This window comes from Haliotis rubra, unplaced genomic scaffold (assembly GCF_003918875.1).
Source record: "Haliotis rubra isolate DU_JTF1 unplaced genomic scaffold, ASM391887v1 Scf1635, whole genome shotgun sequence".
Taxonomy (NCBI): Eukaryota; Metazoa; Mollusca; class Gastropoda; order Lepetellida; family Haliotidae; genus Haliotis; species Haliotis rubra.
In genome coordinates this window covers 114,645-131,039 of record NW_025765598.1, presented here as the reverse complement: position 1 = coordinate 131,039, position 16,395 = coordinate 114,645, and the positions used below count along the sequence as shown (strand labels likewise).

Here is a 16,395-nt window from a genome sequence, read left to right as displayed (position 1 = left end):
TCTCGCCCATGGGCCGGCCCATGGCCACTGTTCCTTATGGGCCTGCCCATGGGCGAGCGAGTTTAAATTTAAAGTTTTCGAAAGAATTTTTTTCATTTTTCATCCTTGGCATATATTCATAACAACTGCATGTTTAATTAGGTCAAATCCCTTGTCAGAAAGTGCCCACAGTGCGGAGAGTTTCTGGACTTTTGTGAGTCAGAATTAAATTGTGACGTGTTATGTCTTACCAGGGTTCTCTTCCGGGAACGCCTCTAGAAATAAAGATCTCTAACTGTAACATATTCTAATTTTAAAACCACAATGTAATATTGAAAGAAGGAGGGGAAATATGAAAACCACAAAACTGGCTATGCAATATGGATACTGAAAAATGTACTTATGCGTGCAAGAATTGAAAAATGATATTTATCTAAATATCTAAAACAAATGGTCAATTATACAATATTAACAAGTATCTTCTATAATTTGCATTTGCCTGTGATTGTCTGTCATTAAGGTAAGATGGCGTATGCCTTTCCCAGATTGTGTGTATGTCACGCCATACGTGACTGTTATATCAGTCAACATTGATAAACAGGTTTTGTAAAAGAATACTATAATTCTTTCATAGATACTCGCTTATAAAAGAGCTTCCCTTAAAGCTATAATGTACATGAGTTTATCTGCAAAGTACTTACCATCGAACTTTGGGAGCTGAATAAGAGAAGAGGGGAAGTTTATATTTTCTTTAAAAACAACCTAAGCGTTAACTGAGTGGAATATGCATTGGTATAATTTCAAAAATTTAACAACATGTAATCAGTAATGACCTGAAGAGATCGTCTATGATGTAACCAATGTGTACTGACCTGATCAAGTGGCACAGCAAGAGCATGCCCAACGACCAGGATAAGGACAATCCCCAACATGTTGACTCCTTAAACCGTTCTAAATAATTAGTAAAGAATATGCCGACTTTTCATCTTGATAAGACCGTGGAGGTGGACATTTGGCCATTATCAAAGTGTTACGTGTTGGTTTCAAGTTTCGTAATCTCGATTTTACTCCTTAAAGTGACATAACATCCTTTGAAATAAAAGGCAACATTTCTCATTCAAGATACTCTGTCTGCATACAAGTCTCCTTACGGTCAGACTCCCCAAGAACTAACCTCTTCCTATGTTCCAGCCCCTGAACTTCGGTCACAGCATCAGAATCTGGCAGTACCACACTACAAGCTACAAACCTTTGGTCAGAGACTCGTACACTGTTCCGGTCTTGTAGATCTGGCTATCCCTTGTCTCTAAAACTTGTCTCTGATACCTTTAAATCCAAGCTCAATACTCATTTCTTTACCCACTGTTATGATCAGTCCCACTGTTTACTGTACACATGTGTACATGTGTTGTTGTTTTTAATGTAGCCCATATGCACTATTATTATCACGTCATGTGATAGGAATACATTTTGAATGGTAATCGGAAAAAAAGCATCAGGAAAAAAAGAAACAGGAAAAAAAGAATGAGTTCACACATTTATTGGTGGAATAATGAACCAATATCATAACCAATATAATCTATACATATAATATAATACATGTATAATCATATATCAATTTGCAGGATGTGTTCAAGTAATATTTGTAATAGCACATAGTTACTTCAGTCTACAAAGTCTTATATTCCAATACTTTTTTTTCCTACAATCATTTTTGAATTACACACTCGCTCAAGCATACAGTCGCTTCTATGAATGTCCGGCACTGGTGAAGAGTAACATCAAGACAGATCAGGACATGGCACTATTAGTAGCGTTTTTGTGAGTGAGTGGGTAAGTCAGTCAATGAGGGAGGAAGGAAGAGAGCCAGGCAGTGAGACTTCATATTACACAAATCCTGAAAAATAGATTCCATTTGGTGTAAAGGACAAAATAGGAAATGGACCACTGATAACACCAGGTTTTCTCGAAAAGTTTGGAACTGTACGTCAGTCTTACCACTGCTTGTCACCTTGATGTGTGAGGAGACACGGAGCAATTCTGATGTTAATTGTTTACGTTTGGGTGAAACCTACGAGCTTTAATATAGCAATGGAAAATCTATAACATGATCAGGACGAATCTGGGATTCGGTCCAATGATAATACGTTTCGGAACACTGCACAACACTGGACATAAAACGTCCGGGCCACCAGTGTCATTACTATAATGAAACAATGACATTATTACATAGTTTAAGGCAGACCGTGGTTCTAACCTGCATATGTAATATACATAAAATAATATCACAACAGCTATTATGTTTAACCCTGTATAGCTATTTATATTCATGACAAAGTATGTCTGTTTGTGTGTGTATTTTTATACCAATCGGGCATTGGGTTTAGATGTGCACGTGCTACAATCAAATCGTAGATCACGTGCAATACACGTACCCGTAATAAAGCAAATAAGACATTCAGTAAACTGCTCGATAACCTCGAAAATCAACTATGATGGTCACTGGAGATTTTTACAAGGGACAATCAGCCGATTGACCAGAAAACATTTTCATACGAAAACAAGGTCAGTCTTCATGGACGACAATGCTAGGCCATACCGTGCACTTGTTGGTGATTCCTTACGTCAATCGACTGTATATAGCAACGCTAACTTGAGGCGCCAGGAGTCCAGATCGCAATCCCATAGAGCATGTTCGGCATATTATGGGTCGCAGAATACTCCAGAGTGATTCTACAGTACCACATCTTGATGTATTGGAACAAGCCCCTCCATCAAGAATGGAACACAAAACCTCAACGTCAACTTCAACCTATGATACAGTTAATTAGGTGGAGGGTCAGAGGTGATAAATTAAACGTAGTTGGCGTAGGTTACACCACATATTGATACTGTGCTCGGTTGTTGCTCGGTGATTTCTTGAGGGTGTACGAGGGTCGTTAAAAAAGTAGTCGGCCTAACTATATTCTCGATGTCCATTGTTTGAAGAGCTTCCATTTTATTTTGAAGGAATCGTTCGGAAAGCCATATGCAACATTTCACATATTGTGGGTAATCTCACAGTGGTTAACGAGATATTAGTCATCACAACACAATGGGGTAAATATTCTTTTAAAATTGCAGAAAATGAAAAAACGAACCGTCATTTGGTACCTCTTGGATAATGGTATGCCCTCAGATAATATCATATGAAATATGTTCAGTGTAGTATTGGGATGACTTCCCGTCATAATCCACAGTCAAAGATTTGGATTGCTTGATTTATATTTAGAAGGTGGCTGTTTTCGGGACACCCCCATTTTAATCTTTCAAAAATATTGTGTCCAGATATTCAAACTGGCACTGTTTACAATATATTGAGGGCTGACACTTGTATTTAGTTTGAACCCTTGGCATCATGTATGAATAAGTGAAAACATTAGAATAAGTTATGTCCTTATGATTACGTCAACTGAAAGAGGGATCGATAGTGTCTCCAAAGCAAGCTCTTTCAGTAAGCATGAAGGGGGAGTCACTTTAACAAGCGATTAAAGTTTCAAATTGCTTTTTTATGCACTTTAATATCTAAGTTTGATTCTAGAGGACTTGTACCTACCTCAAACACACAAAAAAAGGTTTCTTCCATATTTTGTTCCCTGATGTTTGTGATGAATTTATGGCAGATTTTGCGTGTTTAGGGGTACCAAAGTGGGGATCGTGAGGCTGGAACAAAGCAAAACCAATTTGCTGGAGGTTGACAGATAATATGTAGAAAAATAAAACATAAAAACAGCTGCATTTGCATCATTTTCGAGGTGAGGCCGACAACGTTTTGTACGACGCCAGAATCTTCTCTGAATAAACTAGTTTTTCTTTCGTTTTGCGTTTAGATTTGCCATGTATTATTCCTTGAGGGTCAATATCCTGATAGTAAGATGAATCGAGGTTTGGATAAATTCCTTTACTATGGTTAATGGTAACATATTGATGCCATGAAAAGTATGGTGTGTTGCGATAGTTTATACATGTGTATACAACTAAACGCGGACTGCAATAAAAAACAACAGACCAACTCTAGAATACAATTGCATTATTTTTGTCACAAAATAAAAACGTTGTTTAAGAAACTGTCATCATTTATTTGTGCGTTTTCCCAGTTTGTTACAAGGGCGCATTGGCAACTACAGGAACAGCGCGAAAAGCGAGATGCACGTGCATTAGTGACGTCAGAGACATGTGATTTCTGCTGATTGACAAAGTGAGAGAAAATGAAAGTCAATAATTTACAAAGTCTATGATATCTTACAGAATGAAAATGACAGGGGGTGACCCAAGTATGCAATTATAATTACTAAGTACATACAGCGCACTGCCTGTGCAGCTGGGGTGCGTGTCATCTCACCAGCTCAAACATTTGTTGAGAACCCACTAACGCACGTGCATCTCGCTTTTCGCGCTGTTCCTGGGAAAACGCACAAATAAATTACGACAGTTTCTAAAACAACTTTTTTATTTTTGTGACAAAAATAATGCAATTGTTTTCTAGAGTTGGTCTGTTGTTTTTATTGCAGTCCGTGTTGGTTTGATTCTTTTATATGTCTATTTGTTTTTTGTGTTAAATTGCAATTCATCGGTATCATTTGGTCTCAAACGGACTGTAACAACAACTCCATATTTGAATTTCGATATTGTTTATTGACTCGATGTTGTTGCTGCATCTCAAATGTCCATATGTCTGGGCCCCTCTATCCGGGAAGACTGGAACAGTCGCCGTTATGGATTGTAATGTCATCGATGGCGATGTCGCTTCTGTAGTTGTTGCCGATGTCACCTTCGATCTCGATCTGAAGATGCAACAAAAGTGTCATTGACAAGAGGAATGATTTTTACAGAATGTCCATCAAATGTGTATTTATGTCATACAATAAGCAATTTAATACAACATTCTTGTCTAATATTGCAAACTGTCAATAAACTAAGATCGAATGATATGAATATTAAAAACATTGACCTAACGGCCTCGGATGGTAAAAGATCGAAGTTCACTGTACTGAAAATGCGTACGGTCAAAAAACGTACTTACTGTGGCCTTTAAGTAAAAGCTTGGACCCTGATTCAAGTCTCCATGTTGCGGATAATTCAATATATTAAGCAGGTCATTTAACTTCGACACAACATTGTATTTGTTTCCCATCATAAATGCTTACTTGAAAGTTTCCGTTCACATTCAAGTTAACGAGGTAGTGATGCCACGCGTTGCCCTGGTTACCAGAAGTGGTGTGAATAACCCTCCTTGAGTTATCAGACAAAACAGCCTCCGTCTTAAGGCTGCCTTCATCTTGGCCACTCATATAGTAGTACATGCTGAAACAGTAGTGTCCCGCGGGCAGGTGGCGAGACAGCAGGTACCCCTTCTGTCTGGAGTGTCCTGACGCTTCAAGGTAGGCGTAGTAACCTTGCAACACCAACATTAAAACACTATTATTAATGCTATTGAAAATTAAAAATAAATACTTTTAGACAGTTTCAGGAATAGATATATTGATGGTCACCACTGTATTCTTCATTTATGTGTATGTTTATGTTTATTGTTGTTGTTGCAATTATCATCATCATCATGTTCAGTATTAGTCGAATTTAAGGGGCTGAAAATAAAAAGAAGGTAGATACTATCATTTTCATGGTTAAATGAACTAGAACGTATTCGTGTACAACCTATAATCGACATACAGTTGAAGTCTCAGCGAACCTGTACATCTCCAGGACTCGCATTTCGGTAATCCTACACAAGTCCCTCAAATACATTCACCTGATTCTCCCAATCTCAACTTACCCGCCCTTGATTTCAATATACCAACTAGACTGGCTACCCAATTGAGTCTACCAGCCTCAATGTTAGGTAGGCAATACAACAATATTGCGGCCAGTGCTGTTTACCGTGATTGAGTTTGGGAGACATATTCAGTATCGACTGACAAATGAAGGCCCTAAAAAGTCTTTTTGATGGAAATGTTCATCACAAACAGTGGTGTCTTGGTTTCTTGGTAATATGAGTTACCTCCCTTGTCCGTTGCCGCGCATTGTGTCGACTTTTGATTGGTCGGTAAAAAGTTGATGAAACTCAAGGGCAGGTAATTTGTGAGAAACAGGGTGCATCCAGGGTTAATGTAGGTTTGCTGAACTGTTAGATATATAGTTTGACCTCGTCATTTGCTGACCTGATGATGAGCCGGAGTGGTCAGAAGTGGGGCCTGTTCCTACACTGGGAGTACCGCCTCTGCGACGGATCCAGTCCATATTGTCTCCCCCGACATTGCTCCATGTGCAGTAGTTACTTTGGAAGGTACAGGTTTCTGCAGCTGGTTAAACACAGAGAAACCGCTTTTGGGTGATGTGTGGAGATAAACTGGTTGCTGCGGAAGTTTAGTATGTTTTTTTGTTATTGATTGTCGGGATTTGTAATTATAAGAGAGTGATTTTATAGAATGGCATAACAAAGTACCAGAACGTGAACTTATTGCATATTCATATAATTTTCCCTTAACAAGTGTTAAATCAGTACTTACATTGGACAGGTGACAGAGTTGCGGCTGAAATATAAATTTGAGAACAATGTCATGGTTATGATGTTATTTCTAACATTCAACAAAACTTTTATTTCTGTTTCTCAAAGGTTGAAATACAAAAACAAAGTGGAAAGTCAAAGTTCACTCATTGCCGTGCACTGTGAAATATGGATTTCAATAAACCATGAGAGTAAGGTTTTACGACTGTTTTAGCAATATTCCAGCAATATTACGACAGGGAACACCAGAATTTGACTTCACATATTGTCATGTGCTCATTACCTCTTTTGAGATACTGATGTGATGTATTGTCACCCTTGATACACATATCAAATAAATAATAAATTTAATATCCATTTCTTTGGGATGGGTGGGGGTATTTGTAGATGGGTACAAAGTGTGAAGCCCATTTCTGGTGTCCCCCCTCCGTGATATTGCTAGAATAATGCTAAAATCGGCGTAAAAGTAACTAATTCACTCACTCATTTACCTCTTGTTCTGATAGTATCAGGGGTATATTGGGGAAAACGTGACCTACATCTATGTCACTATAGCAAACAGAAGGTTTGAAGTGCTTGAAAGGCATTTAGAAGTTGAACAAACTGGAATACCTAACACGTTTTATGGAGAACAACTTCTTTCTATTCTTTACACGTTTCAGAGCTAATCCTCAATCCTGTGTGAAGCATTTAGTGAACTTACGGGCTGGTGTGTTTTGGGAGCCTTGTGTGGACAAGCAACCATAGTACATCTGGATCTCCTTGATGTCGAAAGGACTGAGGTGAGTTCTCTGTCCAATGACTGCTCCTTTCTGCTTGACAATAATCGTTGGCTTCCTGCGGTCGACGGCAAAGCTGTAGGCGTTGTAGTGCATGACAGACTCGTAGTCGTACTGGAGTCCAAGAGTGTCGACCTGGGTCGTGGTGTACTTGTCGAAGTTGTGTTCGTGTCCTGAAACAATACCATCATTGAAATAACAGATTATAACCATTATCGCAGAGAAATAGAGGCAAATACCTTTGTGTCGAACATTCATTACTCGGACATACGGATGTCTCGAAGTTAAAGGTTCCTTATAGAGTAATAATTTTACGGTTATGTCAATCATTGGATAACGTAGGTACCTTCAACTTCGACACAACGATGTTCGATTATGTATAGTTTTACTTTTGGATGAAACCAACTTACAGGTCAGTTAACTGGTTTGATAACTCAATTCACGTTTCGCTGTTATATTTTAAAAAATCAATTTATAGCAATAACTACAAGCTTTTTAATTAATTCTTTTCTGTAATTTCAATCTTGAATCACCACTCTGGATGTTGCTAAAGTCAATAGTGACGTAGTTATCTCTGTCAGGGCGGCTCTGCTCGTGCCAGAACCCAAGGGCGTGCATCGTCTCGTGCATGATGGTGCCGATTCTGCCACATCCAACACCAAAGGGTGACACCAGACACACTATGGTGATAGCCTACTGGGTGTGACATCTACAACAGCGACGGCATCATCACAACAACATCCCTGACACCAGGATAGGTTCATTTTCAAACGGATGGGTGAGTTAGTATGTGTAATGCAACTTTAAACAGTAATTATAAGTTCATGGGTTCAGTTTCAACAACATCAGCATTACGCAAATTGTTCAACCAGCAGAAACATCGTCATAGTTAAAATAAACAATGAATACATTTGTTGACAACACAAAGTAAAGTTCGGTGTACCCGCTTCCTCCCTGGTATTTGATGTGGGCGACCTCGTTGGTACGAGGGGTTTGAATGTAAGGCAGGCTTTACCATTGACCTTGGTTTTTCCTGTAGGTTGCTTATGGCTTGGTGGATTGTCGTCTGCTCAGAGGAACCTGGGTACATACCACAAAGATAACCAAGTAAAAACTACAATAGATTTCAAAATCTCAATGAATTCATTGTTATATTGTTTTGAAAATCTACAAAATCATTGCACTAAGGAATTCAAAAGAAAATCTACATTTTGTCAACATGTTGTCTTAATATAGTTGAGCTCTTCAGAAAGAGAAAACCACAAATGAAGACTTCATGGATAACAACTACTTGTTTATTGCATAGAGTGATGTTTCCCTTGTAGATTCTTACGCTGTTATCAGGCAATCGCTCAAAACGTTGTTATCCGTAAAACTCTTATGCTTCAATTTTGACACACCAACTTCTAGAATGACGATGAAACAATAAGAAAACCCAAGATGTAAAACGTATGTCAAGGTCACGAAATTTTCTAGCTATACGTCATCCAGCTGACGTCACAACACGTGGATCATGCTATATGCGTTAATATAATGCAAACAGTACTCACTGAAATGGTTGGTGTCAATTACGTAGGGGATGACCCCGTTTGGCCATCTATAATTCCTGTTCCTTTTGAGCATTTCTGGCCCTTCAAAGGAAAAATATGTTGTATTTAGTCTTGGATTTCTATACTTCAAATTTTGGAATTAATCAAGTAGATATGTTATATGAGAAAACTGTTTTGATTCAGCTCTTTTAGGGGGCATAAAGTATCGATATACAGATGATTAATTACCTTAGGATTTTGTCCCGGATGAAGAATGATATCACCCTCAAAGAGACCTGTGGGGGAAGACATAAGGTTTACCATATACATGGAACTTCATACTCAGATTTATCAATGACTGTGCACCTGTCCACATCATTGAATTTATCTTCATCTGAAGAATCCTGAATGAGAACTAAACAGATAACCGTCGATGATTTAAGTGAGTATGTTGGTTTTAGGCCGGTGGGTCAATATGTCAGTCTTATCAAGGCGCGTTATCAGTAAAGGCCGAAACTCCGAACACATCTATATATACCGCCTTGGTGAAGCCATGATCACAATATGCTGCTGACAAACCTAAAAACATATTCGGACAATAACGGAATTGGAAGCAATTCGTCGGTTTCTGAAACGCCTAAGGGGCACTAGTCTTCACAGTGATACCCGTGAAGGTCCGGGTTAGAATATTGATCTTCAGTAACCCATGCTTGTCGTAAGAGGCGACTATTAACGGGATGGGATGGTTAGGCTCGCTGACTTGGTTGACACTATGTCATCGGTTCCTAGATGCGCAGATAGATGATCATGATCACAGGATTGTCTGGCCAAGACTCGATTATTTAGAGACCGCCGCCATATAGCTTGAATGTTACAAGAGTGCAGCGTAAAACTCAACTCACTCACTTACTCACTTCACAGTGAACTTATGGGACGTTAAAGTGCATATTGCTGATGTTTTTACTGAAATGCTTATGCTGTTCAACATGTACTATTCACAACACTCGAAGTGACTCTTGTGTAGAAACAAGCATTAATATCCTGTACATAAGATTTTTATATCTCATTTAACTTTCGAAAATTGCCATTTTGCAAATCACATTACAGTACATCACCTACATGTAGATGTCACAGTAGAAATTACAATGTAAAATCATATCGTTATATATAATAATGTTTTATCACTTAACTCACCAGGGTTTCTTCAGGGTACGCCGCTGTAAGAATATATATAGGTTTACAATATGAGGTTTAAATCGATCATCATATGGAATAACGATGCATCTGTTTGTCTTATTTTCCATATTTTTCCTATTTGATAAAGTTAACCTGTTATAAACAATCTTTTATTATTAACAACATTGTTGGTGATCTTAAATATTATCATCATCATGATGCGTATAATACCTTAATAACTCTAATAATATTACAGTGGCGGCATAAAAGTTTTGCGCCATATCTTAAACAGAAGATGCATACATTATTGTTGCTGGTAAATTATACTTAATATGCATAAATGCTCTACATTTTCTGTAATGGTTGTAACGTGTGTCGGTTGTTAATGTCGTACTTACGGTCGAAGGCTGGGGCCTGATGAGAAAAATCATCAAACATAATTATATCAGAACACATGAAAAATACGAAACTGTTTGGACTACTATGTATTTGAGCGTGGGTGTATCATTATAAAAACATCAATACATACTATGACATCTGTTTTAGTTAAATTATTACAACATCAATTCACACAAGGCGATCTCTCAAACTTAAACACAGCAAAACCTTACATCAGTTCCGGCTTGTGTAACTTAAAAGTTTCCATGAGGACATATTAATGGGGTTTCTAAGTTATGAACACTGACCTTTAAATCTAAGTCAAATGTGTTCCTGGAAACTCCAAAGAAAATGCAAATGTGACAAAAATTCGAAGCTGATGATATGGTTTATAAAAACGATACAGTCCAGGACATTATATGTTTAAAGGTTTGTATAAAAAACGCGACGCTGCGTTTAAAATGTAACTATAATTAGAGGTAAAATAAGAGCAGTTCATCTATAGGCGTCCTCACGTACCTGGCCCAGAGGCACAGCTAGGGTGTACCCAAAACACAAGGCGAGAACAACTCTCAACATGACTTGTCAATGAAAGTCTGGGAGAGGTGCGTGTCCGGTTTATAAATATGTCCAGATACCAGTTTTTTCTGATAAAAATATTGGGAATGTGTCACATGGCGGCATATATATCTCGCCGGATAGTACAGTACAATCCAGAAATTTTGAGAATTTAAGATTGCAGTTTTTTATTTTTCTCTCATTGTTCACGTATTAAATGTGAATATTAGCAGAACATAACTCCAGATTCAAAGACAGGTGAACAGTTAGTATTTTGTCAAGTCACCATTGGCAGCAATGCAGGCTTCAATGCGGCGGGGCATACTACTGATCAAAGAAGTTAGAGTCGTGGTCCATGCTGTCCCAATATCGGACCACCTCTTCTTTCATTTCACAGCATATTTGTCAGATTTTTCTTATTGACATGGGTCAAGGGCTATAGCAGCCAATCTAATAATGTCATATTTTGGGTCCGAAACCAGGCCTGTGAATGCTTTGAACGATGTTTTGGGTCGTTGTCCTGCTGGAAAATCAAACAATTTCCATAGAACACGTGAGCAGATGGAAGTAAATGTCCCTCGAGAATATCTGTGTACTGCTCACTGTTCATATTCCCCTTCAAATACACAGAGGGCGTTGCCCCTAACACAGATATGCCACCCCACACGTTAAATTTCGACTGTACTTTGGGCGCTGATACAAAGGTTTTTCACTTTGTTTGGGTCCAGAATTTCAGTGTATTAGAAACAGCCACACAGAACTTTCATCTGACAAAATCACATTGTCCCACTTAAAATTTCTATGCTGTAAGCACCAGTTCAACCTTCGCTCCTTTTGTTCAGGTTTCATGATCGGTGATGGAATTCCTCGACTTTTCTGCGAACCCATTGCATACAGCTCAGTTCTAATTGTTCTCCTTACAGACAGCCACACAGTTCCTCTATCAATCATATCCAGCCTTAGAAGTTGTCTAAACTCCTTCAGACTTTGTTTTTTAGAAACAAGAATACCAAGCCGCCTCCTGTCACCGGGACAGTCAATTTTCTGGGCCTACCTGCGCCTCCCCTGGTGCTCAGTGCCATATCCATTTGCAATATTTTCCAAAACACGGTAAACAGTGGACAAAGGGATGCCTGTTCTACTTGAAATCACTTTAGCTGATCTGATGTCCTTCTTATAATACTCTAAAATCAACTTCCTCTTCTCTAGTACATTGTGTGAAGCCCATTTCTGGTGTCCCCCGCCGTGATGTTGCTGGAATATTGCTAAAAGCGGCGTAAAACCAAACTCAGTCAGTCAGTCAGTCAGTCCTCTTCTCTAAATCATCCATACTGAGGATCACTGAAAATGTCGTCTGCTAGCAAGTAAACAAAGGGGGATAACCCTTCACAAACTAATGAAAAAGGATTAACGGAGTTGTTTCTCTTGAATAAAACCAAGCACTTGATAGCTGGTCAAGGTTGTTTATACTAGAAATCCAATTAAACATAATCCTAAAATTCTCAATAATGTCTGGTCATACAATATAAGAAGTAGAGTTTGTTCGCATGCTTGATAAGTGGGTTTGGTTACACACAAATATTATGCATATGGTTTTAGATTCTGAAACATGTACTAAAAATATGCTCCCACTGGTTGTTCTGAGTGAGTGAGTATGGTTTTACGCGAATTTGGGCTTGTGGATAGAGTGCGTCTGTCTGTAGATGGGAAGGTCGGTGGTCTTGTCCTGGGCCGTGGCATAGCACAAGAACTGTAAAGATGTCCGGCATAAAATGATATGAGGCAATGTCGTTCTAGGAGTCGGTATACGGTGTCTGTGGCTTAGAATTTCAATTACCTGGCACTATAAAACCGGTATATGTCCGCAACCACTACCATTCACCCTCCCCTCCCGTCCCTTCCCCCAAAATCCCTCCCACAAACACCCTTGGACGCACGTTCCCATAGAAGTTCAATAAACTTCAGCACGTCTTCACTTTCGTGACTTCTGGATATTCGTGTACAATCCACTACAGATTCGCAGCGCTGTGTCCATCGTAAGTCGTCGTTAAAGCATTACGGATGCGACAGTCAAATCACCACCTGCCTCTGAATCAGACAGACCTATCTATCTCATCTTCTGGTATTCCAGACCTCATTTCAATGAAGGTCCATGCCAAGTTGTCCTGAGATGATGTGTCATCTTCAATTACCCGGTGCATTCCACGCCAATACGATTAGATATCTAAACAGAATGGAGACGTGACAAGATAATCGAGGAGTCTACTGCATGTAAATCGGGGTTTTCATAAATGAGTTAAACTTGAAGAGGAACAAGCTTTTATGGTTAGACAACTTCTTTATTGCGAGAAACAGAGGCGACGTTTCGGTGTAGATTCTAACACCGTTATCACCACTTTTCTTGATCGCAACGTCACATCTATTGCTGTAAAGAAGTCGTCCATGCATAAAAATTGTTCTCCTTCATCATAACAGCTTCTAAATGCCACTTGAAGAAATTAAACCGTTACAAGCCCACAGTGGCTTAGGTGTTTGCGTTATTCCCCATGTGTAACCATGACAATGGAAAAACACAAGACAGATGTTTTATGGAATTGCCTCGGCTGCCATTATCTCGGTTCTGGCACCAACTGTCATGTCATTCCTAGATTCCTGGTTATAAATACATTTCTGAGGGCTGATGACAAGACAAAAATTCATTGATAAGAGCTTCTGTGGAATTATAGACTAGCTCTTAGTTTCCGGAATACATTAAAAAGAGGCCTCAGTTTGGTGGGAGACACCAGATAATGCTGGAAATCTAGACTTGCTTCATTTATGGGTTTTGTTTTGCAGGCAAGGGTTGGGGCGAGATTGAAAATAGTGTGGTTAACACACTGTGAAGAGATTTATTTTTATATAATTGAGTTGCTTTTAGTACTAGTAATAGCAATCCAATCAAATTACAGTCGAATGCGAGAGAAACATTCAGGGCATCTTCTAACTACTTGCCGGAATGACACGAGCAGTTAGGTATGCCCTGAATGTTTCTCTCGCATATGACTGTAATTTGATTGGATTGCTATTTATAGTACTTTGGAGCAAAGGTGGCTCAGTTGTATCAGTTCAGGAGCAGTATTGCGGTCGTGGTCCTTGTGCGCGCAAGACACCTGTGCTCGTGGGCCTGTTGTATTTTGGCGCTCGTCGGCACCATACCCGTGGTCTCGTGTTTCAAAGAGGTGAATATTTCAGATTTGCACCACTTCGGGCTTTCTGCACACATCATTCTGACACGCCGTGGTATATCGGCAATACTGTTCAAAGTCCACGCAGTCACAAATACACTCACTCACTTATAGTTTAAACGAAGCTGTGTTAGCGGATTGGTTCAGGATGTATTTTACTAGAATGGAGACTCTATGTACTTGATCGGGGGAGGGAGGAGGCGCGGGATAGCCCAGTGGTTAAAGCGTTCACGCCGAAGACCCGGGTTCACTATGCTGCACTTGGCCATTGATCACACCATCGCGTAATCTATATCATGCGAAGAGCGTTGTAGATTGAAGCTTTTGTCTCCTTGCCGTTGGTTTCCCCGGCAGGCAGGACTAGTCCTGAGACAAGACGTTATGGATCGCTTTCGTTATAATTAGATCTTAGTGCTGGCTACCGCGTTTGTCTGTAGAGCGAGTGAGTGAGTTTAGTTAAGTTGAACGCCGCACTCAGCCATATTCCAGCTATATGAGGGCAGTCTGTAGGCTAAGTGGTTATCTATTAATAGTGTTGGGAACCGATGACATGTGTCAACCAAGTCAGCGAGCCTGACCACCCGATCCCGTTAGTCGCCTGTTACGACAAGCATGGGTTACTGAAGATCAATTCTAACGCGAATCTTCACGGGTTTCAGTTATATTGCCTGCATTGCTGCATATATGCTGGTGAAATATACAGTGAGTGGCCGAGCCAAAAAGCAACAAAAAACAACAAAACAATGCATCATAACATACGCTATTACTGTAGTTTGTTATTTGCACTACGAGTGCACTGTTGTCTCTTCAAGTATTTCCGCAACAGGTGTTTATCTTGCACATCGCTGCAGTGCGCTTATCCAAGCTATACCAGTAACTAATTGTCTTGACCCAATGGTTAACATCATGAGCAGCTATTCGTGCCACTGTTGTACAATGAAAGCCATTTCAGAATATCCACGTGACGGTCCGGTTTAGTTAGAACTGATCCTCAGTCTCAAGTGTGTGTCACTATATTGCAACTGCGTAGGCTGATAGTCATGCTGTCAATCAGTGGTCCATACGCGATTATTTAACATTGCTATAAAATGAGGCGTGAGGCGTAAAAAAACAAGCATACAGGAGAATTCAAGCCCACATCAACATGTTATGTCCTGGAAATATGCAAGTGAACTGCCTGATAAGACAGATCGTGACGTAGATAACGCCGAGGGTCTATACTGAGGACTCACACCTGCTGTTTATAAGTAAAATAAGGGCAAATGTTTTTGTTACTAAAGTATAGAATACTACACGAGAGGTCTCATTACATACGAATTATACGAAACGAGTGTCCTTCCTATGGTATCTGACCGAGGCGAAAGCGAGGTCAGATAACTATAGGAAGATCACAGTTTCGTATAATTCGTATATAATGAGACCGAGTGTAATATTTATTTATTACCCACGTCTTACATGCATTAAATTGACAAAATAGCGTATTTTGTTATGTTTTGGTTTCAAACCGAAACCGGTTTCATAAAGAGGTTGCGGAAGAGTTTGTACTGTAGTACAATATTTGCATGACGTCACACTGTAATGACGTCACTGCCTTGGTAACCGACGTCACGATGCATGTCAGTTGTCATCGCTTCGTACAGCCTTCTACAGTAAACTACTCCGTAGCACCCCGTTTCTTGGTTTCCAGTTGCTTCATTCGGCTAACATCACTGGTGGAAACATTGCGTTTATGTTTTTCGACGGATATAATGTCTCAGTTCGACTCACAATTAAACACCGACACGGCAACGTTCGCAATGTTTACATTCCCACAATGCATTTAAGTTGTAGAATGAATGAATGCACGTGTTTGTTATGAATGAAAAACTAGTTACGTCAGAATATGACCTAATTGAGAGGTCATCGGTTATCCAATCAAATCGTTAGAATCTCAGGTCAAGTCGTTACGACACAGGTCAACGCGATACGACACTCGTGTGACGTACGAGATTAGTATGCAACTACCCATACGTTGACCTCGTGACTAATTAATCCTAATGATATATAAAAACGACACCGAAAGGTAAAAAACATGTTTATAAATTTGTAAATATAAATTGCATTTATGATTAAAATTTTCTAAGCGCAAAGCAACCTTGTAAACAATGCTGAATGAGATCAGCCTCAGGTGAAACTGTTTGTCAAGTATTTCCTCGACATGCCAATGAAACCTATTACGCGCGCTTCCA

At 39.4% G+C, this 16,395-nt stretch overlaps 1 protein-coding gene and 1 long non-coding RNA gene across 2 annotated transcripts; both read right to left on the bottom strand.

Annotated features, from left to right (window-relative positions):
* Positions 1–228: 228 nt before the first annotated feature.
* Positions 229–975, bottom strand: LOC124271801. The gene is made up of 3 exons (XR_006897142.1): positions 852–975; positions 681–696; positions 229–254 (listed from the first exon to the last, which is right to left on the bottom strand). It is a non-coding gene; the product is annotated as an uncharacterized LOC124271801 (long non-coding RNA).
* Positions 976–4,632: 3,657 nt separating this feature from the next.
* On the bottom strand, positions 4,633–11,032 carry LOC124271811 (meprin A subunit beta-like). The gene is made up of 12 exons (XM_046706959.1): positions 10,905–11,032; positions 10,406–10,421; positions 10,026–10,048; positions 9,081–9,127; positions 8,853–8,933; positions 8,246–8,382; positions 7,836–8,011; positions 7,227–7,475; positions 6,525–6,548; positions 6,177–6,317; positions 5,166–5,413; positions 4,633–4,802 (listed from the first exon to the last, which is right to left on the bottom strand). The coding sequence occupies exons 7-12, from the start codon at positions 7,930–7,932 to the stop codon at positions 4,704–4,706; spliced, it is 858 nt and encodes a 285-aa protein (XP_046562915.1). The 5' UTR covers positions 7,933–8,011; positions 8,246–8,382; positions 8,853–8,933; positions 9,081–9,127; positions 10,026–10,048; positions 10,406–10,421; positions 10,905–11,032; the 3' UTR covers positions 4,633–4,703.
* Between the last annotated feature and the right edge of the window lie 5,363 nt (positions 11,033–16,395).